The sequence below is a fragment of the Ascaphus truei genome, chromosome 2, assembly GCF_040206685.1.
Source record: "Ascaphus truei isolate aAscTru1 chromosome 2, aAscTru1.hap1, whole genome shotgun sequence".
NCBI lineage: Eukaryota > Metazoa > Chordata > Amphibia > Anura > Ascaphidae > Ascaphus > Ascaphus truei.
Genome location: NC_134484.1, coordinates 122,022,447 through 122,033,875, shown reverse-complemented (window position 1 = coordinate 122,033,875; position 11,429 = coordinate 122,022,447). Strand labels below are relative to the sequence as shown.

At 45.6% G+C, this 11,429-nt stretch overlaps 1 protein-coding gene across 4 annotated transcripts in view; it reads right to left on the bottom strand.

Moving 5' to 3' along the window:
* Positions 1 to 11,429, bottom strand: part of NOL4 (nucleolar protein 4) — a 399,454-nt gene that overhangs the window by 97,121 nt on the left and 290,904 nt on the right. For all 4 annotated transcript variants that reach the window (XM_075584592.1, XM_075584591.1, XM_075584593.1 and 1 more), the window contains one exon: positions 756 to 935. In XM_075584592.1, coding sequence (XP_075440707.1) covers positions 756 to 935 — 180 coding nt within the window. The remainder of the gene's footprint in view (positions 1 to 755; positions 936 to 11,429) is intronic.

Below are 11,429 nucleotides of genomic sequence, written 5' to 3'. Positions count from 1 at the left end.
CGTAAAACCTGACCTGTTGGTAACCCCTGAGGACTGTAGTTCGCCACCCCTGTCCTATTGACACCCTCAAAATGCCGACTCACATGGAGTGAAATAGACTAGCATGCCTAGACTCATTGGAGGGTTATGCTCTAAAGTGTAATAGTGCTGATCAGGCATTAATGCACGGAAACTCCCATTGACTTGAATAGGAGTTTGTGTGTTAGTGACTGATTGGTATTAACACACTTCAGAATGTAACTTCCATTAATGGTAACAAAAGCAAATAGGAAATTAATCCAAGTAGCATCAATTTAGCACCAGAATTGCCTTGATACATAGACCTCACTGATTAAACGTTAACAGGTTCTACCCAATCTTCACAACTTCAAGTTGCTATTTTAATCAAGTAAGACATATTCCCATTTAGTCTTTATATTGCAAGATGGATTTATAATGTGGCTGTAGCGTTGGAACAGTTTTATAGCTGAGGGTGTAATACCAAAGTTTATTTGTACAGTATATTACATTCTAAGTAATATGTGCATATCTGTATATGCCGTTTTTTTTCTTCTCAAGATTTAGACTAAAGAGACAAGGGTTTAACAGTGTGTGTTTTGTAGGCATCGGTAGTATCATCTCATGAAGTGTTTTAGCTTACTTACTATCAATGACTTTGAAGTATGTGTTACCTATATTTACTTCTATGTTTTCTTTATATTAATATATTCATACTTTACAATACACCAGGGTCAATAAACAGAAGAAGCCCTTACATTAAAAGCTTTCAGACGTTCTGCTTCCACTCCATCAGATTCGGTAGCTTTCTCAACATCGTCATGGTCATCATGGTCATCCTCATCCTCATCTCCTCGATTTAAAGACAGGTCTTCACCACAACCTCCTACACTTTCATTTTTGCCGGAGTCATAGCTGGAGTAGCTATGTGCTGGAGACTGAGAATAAAAAGAAATACATCAGCATCAGTATTGTTTCTACACTTTTTAACTTTTTTTGCTGTTATGGTCATATTTTACATAAATTTGAACATTTGCCTAGAAAGTGTCTTATAGGAGAAAGAATATCTTCCCCCAATGTATTAGGTTTCTTTTTCCAAACATGTTTTGCTGGTAAACCCTTCCATAAAAGGACTGACAAATACATTAGGATTCCACTAGGTCTTCTACTCAAAACGCAAACACAGGAAAAAGGGTCGTTGTCTTCTAGTTTTCCTGCAATCTCACAGCTTAGTGAGTAAAGACCTAAAAAATATTCAGCAGAGTTGTTTTTTTTTTTTAGATATGCACTTTAAACTTTTATTAGATGCAGTCACAGTGCCAATTAATCCATCTCAATCAGTGTAAATTATTCCATCTCAATTAGTGCTTGTAGACAGAAGGCTTATCAATAGTGCTCAATATTGGGCAGTAGCTGCAAAGGATACCAGGATATTATCATGCACAAAATTACTGTAGGTACAGTATAGATGGAAGAGAGTAGCTGAATTGGTCCTGAAGAAATGTACAGTTGTTGTTGTATGTATGTCTTTATTTATATAGCACCATTAGCAGTGGTCGACAAATCACCAAAAAATCTACTCGCCCAACAAAAAAATCTACTCGCCACCTAGTACCAAACGTGTGATGCCTGGGCCAATAGGAGCTCGCCACGATGTTAAATCCACTCGCCCGGGGCGTGCAAATGTATAGGTTTGTCGAACACTGACCATTAGTGTACATCCTGTAGTACTTTACAGTACTACTTCACAGTAGTAATACACGTGACAATCCTATAAATAACAAATAATACAAATAACAGATCATGGGAATAAGTGCTTCAGTCATAAAAGTAACATTTCAGAAGAGGAGTCCCTGCTCCGAGGAGTTTACAATCTAATTGATGTAGGGTGTTATACCTTTTAGGGAAACATAAGGGATTGTAGGTTCCTTTCTTTTTCAATTGTACAATGCACATGAGGAAGAAATATAGATCCTAAATATTTGTCACTGGAGGTGACTCAATTTACCTTAACAAGCTATCTCAGGGCACATCTGACTATTTAAATACCAGCCCTGAGCTCATTTCGCCAGTAACTAGAGTTCTCAAGGGACACGCTCAGACGCACATTTAACCTGTTCGTGTGCATGTTTAGCACTTTGTGGATTTACTAACTGTGTACTCAAGCCGTTCACATAGGGGTATAATTAATCTCATCATCTACCTCACGGCACTCAGATTGCTCCCATATTATCAGGGTTGCTACTTAACCCAATCCTTGGGAGAATCCCATTCACCATTTAGTAAATATTTACTAAATGGTGAATGGGATTCTCCCAAGGATTGAATTCTTCCTAGCCATTCATTAGTGTTAGGGAGTGCAAATAGGATTTCTTTTGGGTTACTCTTTAACCCTTTCCCCTTTATTATATGTATATTATTCCCGTATGCACCCCTGACCTATATATGTTCTACATATCCGAAGAGCGTCAATATTTTTTGTTTTGTATTGCTACTTAACCCACATAGATTCTGATTGCCAGCTTGTTTATTATTAGTGCCAATAAATAGCATTATTCACATCTAGCAGCATCTGTCCAGAGAGGTTGACTGAGTACGAGTCCCATTTAGGTGTTTGGATATCACCCAAGATATTTACTTGTTCTGGGCATTTTAATACCACACCTTCACATCTTAGTGTTACCTCACCTTACCTCTACTGGTCACCTCCAGTGACAAATATTTAGGATCTATGGATGCATAAGTGGTTTCTTTACCACATGGTTTTATGAGGGTTTCTTACTACACCACTCTATCTACTGATTTACATTAGATGTACCCACTGACTGACTAACAATTCACAAGGCTATATATTACATGGTCTCTAGGTTAGTTTATTAGCAGGACCACCATAAGGGGTATATTTACGTGTCCCTTTTAACAACCAATTAGGTTGGGCCTATTCTGAGTACTTATTGATGACTAGAAATAGTCAACTATAATCAAGATTAATTTTGATCATCAGAGCTTATATAGCACTGATAACTCGATCACAGTCACTGTCAGTACTGTTTTATTTTAACACCCATTATTTTATATTCGTTGATGACATTAAAGATAATTTTAGATTAATCCACAACACAATTAGTGATTGAGTGCTCTGGTACTAGGTTTTCTGTTTATGTACAAAAATAAAACATGGCCTACATTTAAATCAATACCCTCCTCCACCCCCCCCCCCCCCCACCAAAACACATTCAGTACAGTACAGTAATTAGCAAAATAACTATGATCCAGATATGGATATTGATTTCTTTGGTAAGTACAGTAGTAGAAAAAGGAGAAAGTACTGTAAAAACACTGCACAGGAATGTGAGACAGGTAACAAGCTGTCTCAATGCCCCTTGAACAGACATGAAAGTTAAGTATTAAAAATATGTGCATGCTTTTGAGGCTCCGTTGCATTTACTGTCATTATTACAGGAATCAAAATACTTTTGTGCTGAAGATGAAAAATGGACCAAATTCCATTTCTTATTCAAAGCTAAGAGAATCTTGGATAACCTCATTCCCCTAATCAATTGTCCATGCATAAATTCCATATGGCAATGAACATAACTTGTTAACAGTGAGATTCTACTCTGTCTCTTACTACCCACTCTTTCGTTTTACTTTATACATATTGTAAAATCGTCATTTCAGGGACACTCCACTGAATAAAAATGAGTATTTCCCATTTTACAGGTATTGTGAGTACCACTAGAGAAAAACAACCCTTTAAATTCCTTATCCTTAATAAATGAAAGCCCTAAAAATAATTTTGGATTCCTAGTAACGAGTAGAGCGTTCTAATTGATTTATAATCTCTAGTATGTTAACAGTGAAAAGAGGAACTTCAAAAGCAAGGTACAAGTGTTCCTATTAGTTACTGATAATGTCTGACACAACAGAAATCCAAGATGTCAGACTGGGAAAAAGTATTTCAGTATGTCCTGCATACAGTATATCTTCAGTTGTTCCAATTAGGCGGGGATTTGTGGAGCCAATCAAGTGATCTTTAACATCACTGTTCACTGTACAATATTCATTTTCATCACCAGCAGCTGCTGTGAATAAAACTAAATATAAGGTTACCTAGAAGATTGTTCATGGGATATTGGTTATTGTATGGGGTGTTTGTTCAGATAATTGCCTCATGATACAATTTACATTTCAAATAATAATGGTAAAACAACAGTATTGCAAAAATAACAACACTAAAACCAGTAATAATAATGCACTGTTTCTAGTAACAACACAATCCATTAAGCCAAAATAGATCATCTTTTTTTGTAGAAACTGTTCACACTAAAAGACTATTTTCTTCTCAAGCAGCTTTTAGCACAATTAATCAGGTTATTGAGATTTTATACAGCCAGAGGGGGCTGGCTCAAGCTGTGGGGTTTATAATGATGTTTGTGCAATCTTGACTCTGTGAATGGGTACTTGAATTTATGGACATCTTAAATGAACTAATGAGATATATTTATATGAGCTGTCGGAATTGACATATTAGCAAGCTGTGAAATGGTATTGAGGAGATAGAAATATCTCTGATGCCTGCAATCCATTCAACGGGTCATTTTATTCTTACCTTTTCATTATAGTCATCATTTTCTTTATTGTTTTAAACTAATAGATCTCAGACCTGATTTATGACTTTGGAAGTATAATTTTCGTTATTCCCAGCATGATTACAATGCATTTGAGTTCTAAAATAAATGATTGTGTAGTAAAAGCAGCAGTTTAAATAACACATTTTCACTATCAATTCTAAAAGTATATTTATAACAAAATTGTAAAAAAAAGTAGCTTTCTTATTGGGCTACACAATGCTAATGGTATTCGTGCATTATTATTTTGATAATGAACTACTGTAACAAGCTTTTTTGTATCAATAGTGTCAGTGCCTGATTGTCTGATGGACTTTAACAAATACATTGATTAACTTTGGGTAAGTGTTCCACAGATCTATATATGTTTTGAAGGCGTGTCCAGAACTTGTATTCATCTATACCGGGTACAGAACACAAGTAAAATAACTATTATCTTTTTTAATTCAAAATTGCTCAATTGCTCAACCCACTCTGCCCGGCTCTTAAGGAATTTACATTAGTGTCTGTGTTACGGCTGTTCAGGATGCACTACCTTCGATAGGGTGCCGGCTGGGCGTTGGTAAGCAAGGATGGGCGCCAGAAACTGTATTCATTCAAACATAAGCTTTATTATATTGTAGGCACAGTCTCACATTTACTGTAATATATAGAGGTCATCTTTTATTTCCAGTTGAGTGTCCTTGGGATATGATGTTTGCACCGTTTCCCTAGCTGGCCCCATCTCAGCCCACTAGGAAGATGCTGAGGCTTGAAATTTACTAGGCTACCTATAGAGTCCCTCTGCTCTACAGCGCTGGTAGTGCTCCACATCCACGGGGCCCCCAACGGGCCTAGCACCATTCCCGCATTGATCAGCCTCCCCATATCAGGGCAGCCTGCCACTACGTAGTCTTCTGGGTGAGAGCCAGCGACGGACCCTCCATGGGGCTGGTCCAGCTATGCTTAGGGAATACTGCTTGGAGAGTTTCCTCTGGGCATAGTCTGTCTCTCTGCATATCTTGAGAGTAATGCAAGACATTGATGGACGCTATATAAACAGGGTACTTTCCATAACTGAAAGCATTAAAGGGGATGCTGACCCTATTCCATATGTAGCCCTTTTTGTGAACCGGCCTGACCCACCCAATCTCACATTGGCCCCTGTGGTCTAACCGGTCCCTTTCCCTGCGGCACACCTCTTCTAAGGGACTACTGGTAACTGTATAACACCTGTGGCTCCAGGAGATCTGAGCCTCCGCTAGCTGGGAGCCTGGGGAAACCCTTACCATTTACCTGGTGCAGCGCCTCCACTTACCCAGGATCCCCGTTATGAAAGATAGCCTTGGGTAAGAAATACAACAACAACACATATATGATACTAACACTTTACTTGATAACATAGAACCATAACACGACATAACCTTATGCAATACGGGAGCACCTTATGCCCAATGTCTGGTGTTCCCACCCAGTGTCCTGTAATCCCCCACACCCAATGTCCCGTACTCCTACGGAGGTCGTGGGTGACTGCGCAGTCACTAATTAATCTATTAGGCCTGTTGGTGCACATATATTGGAATACCTTCCGAGCACTCCGATGCTCGGGCCTGCAACACTCTTCTCAAAGGGTCAGACGTGCGATGCATCCGTCTGATCCTATCCAGGTACTTTTCCAGGACCCCAACGAGGGTCCCACCGCTTCACGGGAACACAACCGGCGCTCAGCAACAGCAACCAAATCACGGGAACAGCAACCGCCGCTATCCCTATCTCTTCCTAACTAACCCTAACGTGACAGGAACCCTAACCTAGGGCCTGTCCCTGATGAACCGCAACCTGGGGTGGCTTGGGGAAAACTCCTAGGGCCTGCGGAGTAATAACCTGCCCCACTCCCCTAGCTACCCACGTCCCTAATCCTCCCTAACAACTAGCTACTCCTAAAGCGCCTGCAGCAGACACACAGCTCTCACCGTCAGCCTGCAGACGTTCGCACACGCTGCACACACTGCTCCCAGCACATGCAGCAACAACACACAGAACGATACACACACCATCCACTGGAACCCGCAGCAAATACCCACTGCTCGCACTCTGTGCCTATTTGCCAGTCTCAGAGTGGAGTGCCCCTAACTGATTGGGTGAGGGTATCCCACCTTGACTCCTGTGAGTCTTTTGGAGCTCAAGACCTGTCCCTTGCACCAACCCACCTTCTCCCTCTCGCAGAAAAAATAGTAAGGGGTCCGGGGTATTGACCCTTGCCGGACCCTCCGGTTTCGTCTCACGGGAGACAGGGAGGTTCAGTCTCTTGCCTCGGTCCACCACATGGCGAACATAACGCTCCATCGCGCACCTGGGAGAGGCCACAACTACCAGAGCAGTCTCAACACAGTCTTTGTCCACTCCAACCATCCCTTTAACGGTGACACCTTCTCTGGACAGCACAACTTCTTCGGGTAGGCCCGCTTGGAGACTCCTCGCACAAGAGTAAGTGTCGCTCTGGTCCGTTACACCGGATACCTTGATGAGGTCGGATTCGTTCCATGATCTGCAGAGATCTTCTGGGGAAGACACCTCCACCAGGACGCGATGACGGGGTGAGCCCATCGCCCGGGTGACCCTACCTTTGGAGTCACCAGGCTCCACGATCACCGGGGAGCTCACACCCGACACCCGTGGGGCAGTCAACTTACCCCTATCATTGTCAGCAGGTACTGATCCCAAGCCTGGGACCGCTGGTACCTCGGTGGTAGGCCGGACTGGCCGTTGCAGGGCACACGGGCCCATCTCATGGTCTGCATCAGTGGAAGTGGTGGGCTCGGTGACCTCACTGGAGTGGTCCGCCGGCAGGCGCATCACCACGCTCGGTTGGTCGCTGTAATCACCACACATGGGCGGGGGTACAAACACCTTACCCTGGGCCTCCGGAATCTGTGGTTCTGGCATCAGTCGTTCCTGCTCGGGAACCGGGTCTGGAACCGACATCTGGAGCTCCGCCTTCAGCGGCTCCGGCTCAGCGTCTAGAAAGTCCATTTGGGCACACGGCCCCTCCACCACCTCCATCGCCGAAGTGGAAGAATTAGTAGCGGCTTCACCCACCTTGGTAGCACCATCAGGCGCATCTTTCTCCGCAGGTTCCGCCATCAGAGGTTCCTGCTCTTCCTTCTCAGGGGAAGAACAATCCATTTCTGCTACAGTGTCCTCCCCCACTGGCAGCTCAGTAGGCTGCGGCAGTTTGGGTTACAGGAACTGCGCCGCACAGTCAGGACACTCGGGCCCTCTGGTCAGTTCACCAACAGGACACTCACATTCATTCAGATGGCCGTGCAGGCATTCTTCCCCATCTACCACTGTCATCGTGAGGGCGACGGTTAACTCAGGGGACCCGTCCGTCCAGCCACCCGTCACCTTCCAGTCTCTTAATGCACACGGGCACACCACCATTGGCAAGACTAAATGGGGGGCCCGTACGATTCTATACAGCCAAGGGTGTTTTTCTCGGCATCCCTTGCTTTCCTTAGGGGGATCAGAAATGGCTGATTTCTGCTCACGACACTCCCTCCCCCTGGTGGACTCTAGAGGAGGAGCAGCACAGTCTTTTGGGGAATGTTGCGAGCTCGGTACTGAGTCACTCACAGTGTGGGGGCGGGGCTCTGGTTTTCCCGCCAGTCCTGGGCAGGGGTTTGCAACATTCTTCTGTGCAGGCTGGCAGTCAGCCGCACACGTGCCATGGTGATTTGGCGGGAGCCGCCATTTTAGGTGGGGCTCACTGTCAATGTCAATAGGGCTCTCGGTGCAGGCAGATACTGCCAAGTCAGGGTAGATAAAGGGGCACCCATCGGTCGGACCCCCGGGCAGATTTAAGAATTTAGGGCCATCTTCCTCGCTTAGGGTCTGGCCTACATATATCAGGACAGTACTCCATTGGCAGGTGTCATCATACCTTCGCCCTCTGACCCACGTACCCGCTAGTCCAGGGAGCTTCCGAACCTGCGCCTGGACATCTAACAAGGGCACGCCAGCCGGGACTGCCCCCACGGCAACCACGCGGTTAGGAGTCACGTTCACTTTCAAGGCCCATGCGTAGACCTCCTGCTTTGAGAGCACCCACATGGTGGAACAAAAATAGGACACAATTTAGAAAAAAAACATACAGGGCACCCCAGGTCTGATATCTCAGCAGCGCCTCCAAATGTAGCCCTTTTTGTGAACCGGCCTGACCCACCCAATCTCACATTGGCCCCTGTGGTCTAACCGGTCCCTTTCCCTGCGGCACACCTCTTCTAAGGGACTACTGGTAACTGTATAACACCTGTGGCTCCAGGAGATCTGAGCCTCCGCTAGCTGGGAGCCTGGGGAAACCCTTACCATTTACCTGGTGCAGCGCCTCCACTTACCCAGGATCCCCGTTATGAAAGATAGCCCTGGGTAAGAAATACAACAACAACACATATATGATACTAACACTTTACTTGATAACATAGAACCATAACACGACATAACCTTATGCAATACGGGAGCACCTTATGCCCAATGTCTGGTGTTCCCACCCAGTGTCCTGTAATCCCCCACACCCAATGTCCCGTACTCCTACGGAGGTCGTGGGTGACTGCGCAGTCACTAATTAATCTATTAGGCCTGTTGGTGCACATATATTGGAATACCTTCCGAGCACTCCGATGCTCGGGCCTGCAACACTCTTCTCAAAGGGTCAGACGTGCGATGCATCCGTCTGATCCTATCCAGGTACTTTTCCAGGACCCCAACGAGGGTCCCACCGCTTCACGGGAACACAACCGGCGCTCAGCAACAGCAACCGAATCACGGGAACAGCAACCGCCGCTATCCCTATCTCTTCCTAACTAACCCTAACGTGACAGGAACCCTAACCTAGGGCCTGTCCCTGATGAACCGCAACCTGGGGTGGCTTGGGGAAAACTCCTAGGGCCTGCGGAGTAATAACCTGCCCCACTCCCCTAGCTACCCACGTCCCTAATCCTCCCTAACAACTAGCTACTCCTAAAGCGCCTGCAGCAGACACACAGCTCTCACCGTCAGCCTGCAGACGTTCGCACACGCTGCACACACTGCTCCCAGCACATGCAGCAACAACACACAGAACGATACACACACCATCCACTGGAACCCGCAGCAAATACCCACTGCTCGCACTCTGTGCCTATTTGCCAGTGCGCACAGCACTACCCGCTGTGGCACTGCCAAACCTGCACCTTTCACACCTAAGGGTGACCTCCTTATCTAGGGCCGTCCCTCTTCAGTTACTCCCTGCCCTAACAGGGAATTGGGGCCTGCCTGGGGACCTAAGGAGAACCCTTACCTGGTGCAGGAGCCACTCGCTCCCTACACCCTTCCTACTCCTTCCTCTGCCTCTTCCTGACTGCCTGTGCAAAGCCCGGGAAATGTATCTATATTCCCGGGCTGAGCTTCCTCCAGCCCTATTGGCCGCAATGGAGCACCTGACCTCTGTCTCCCTATGCCTCCTGGGAGTTGTAGTTCCCAGGAGGCTGTCTAAGCATTGGGGCCGCGTGCGCACTTGCCCTGCGCATGCGCGAACCCCTAATGGCCGCCTCAATCCTTTCCTCCCCTGTCCTACTCTCGCGCGATCTCCCTGGGGCCTTCCCTGCGCTGGCTGACTACTGCGCATGCGCGAACTAACGCGCAATGGCGGCGCCCTCGGCACAAGCCGCCGGGCCGGTGGCAACGCAATCGCGGCCTTAGCGATGGCCCGATCGCGTCCCCGGCAACCGGCCTGCGCCTCAAAGCAACGCTCTGCTCCCTGCACTGACCCCCACCCTTGCGAAGTGCCGGAGGGTCCGTCGCAGCCTCCGGCGGCACCCGCTACCACACGGCACTCGCGGAGGGGGGCCAGAAAGTGTGATTTTACCTCGGGGCTACACATACATAGGGGCTTATATAACTATCCACAATGAGATTTCTCCTCTTCTAATCCTCCTGAAATCTGCTTCCCAGAAGCCTTCCACTTTTATGTATAGACTAGCATGATGTCAATCTCTCCAGGCAGAAGGGACAGGGCTTAACTTCTGCTGAGTCACCCCAGCACTATGTGATACGGAAGGGGCATTACTCTGTGTGATGCCTCACAGTTAACCCCTAAAAGCCCTAGTAATTCCAAAGGGGGGTTACAGAGGAAATTATGTTTACACTTAACTGAAGGATCAAGGCAAATTGGTCCGTGTTTCCAAAATAGTCCAATGTTCCAGCCATCAGTTTAAGTGTGGACCTCATCTTAAACCCACATAATTTTGAATTACCAATAATAATTTCTGTTTCCTCGTTAGATGCTTTATTCAAAATGGTACTAAATGTACATCTTATAAGGTTACAAGGTATTAGGACACATATACAGCTGATATAGTACTCATTTTACGTATGGTGGAAGTAATGGACAGTCAAGTTGCCTCTAGAAATATTTGATACTGTACATGAAAGAAAGCTTGCTTTTTCCCCCTTCATAGTGTTCACAGGAACAGCTATCTAAATCTTACGGTTTCCGGTTACAGCAGCTATTTGTTTCTTCTATTTATAGCATTCTCAAGAGAAACACCGTACCTGTCAGTGGAAGGGTGACTATGAATAAGACAAATGACATTGGCAGAGGCCATTTTGGCTAGTAGAGAAGATGGATGATAAATGAAGGAACACCATATACTCAATATGGTGTGTGATCAGTGAGCAGGATTGTGGTTTCAAATGATAATATTCCCCTCTAGAGGGGAGGACAACCAGGGAAAAAATTGAAGAATAGTAATGAAAAGGCCCATCCAAGAAGATGTGTAACCA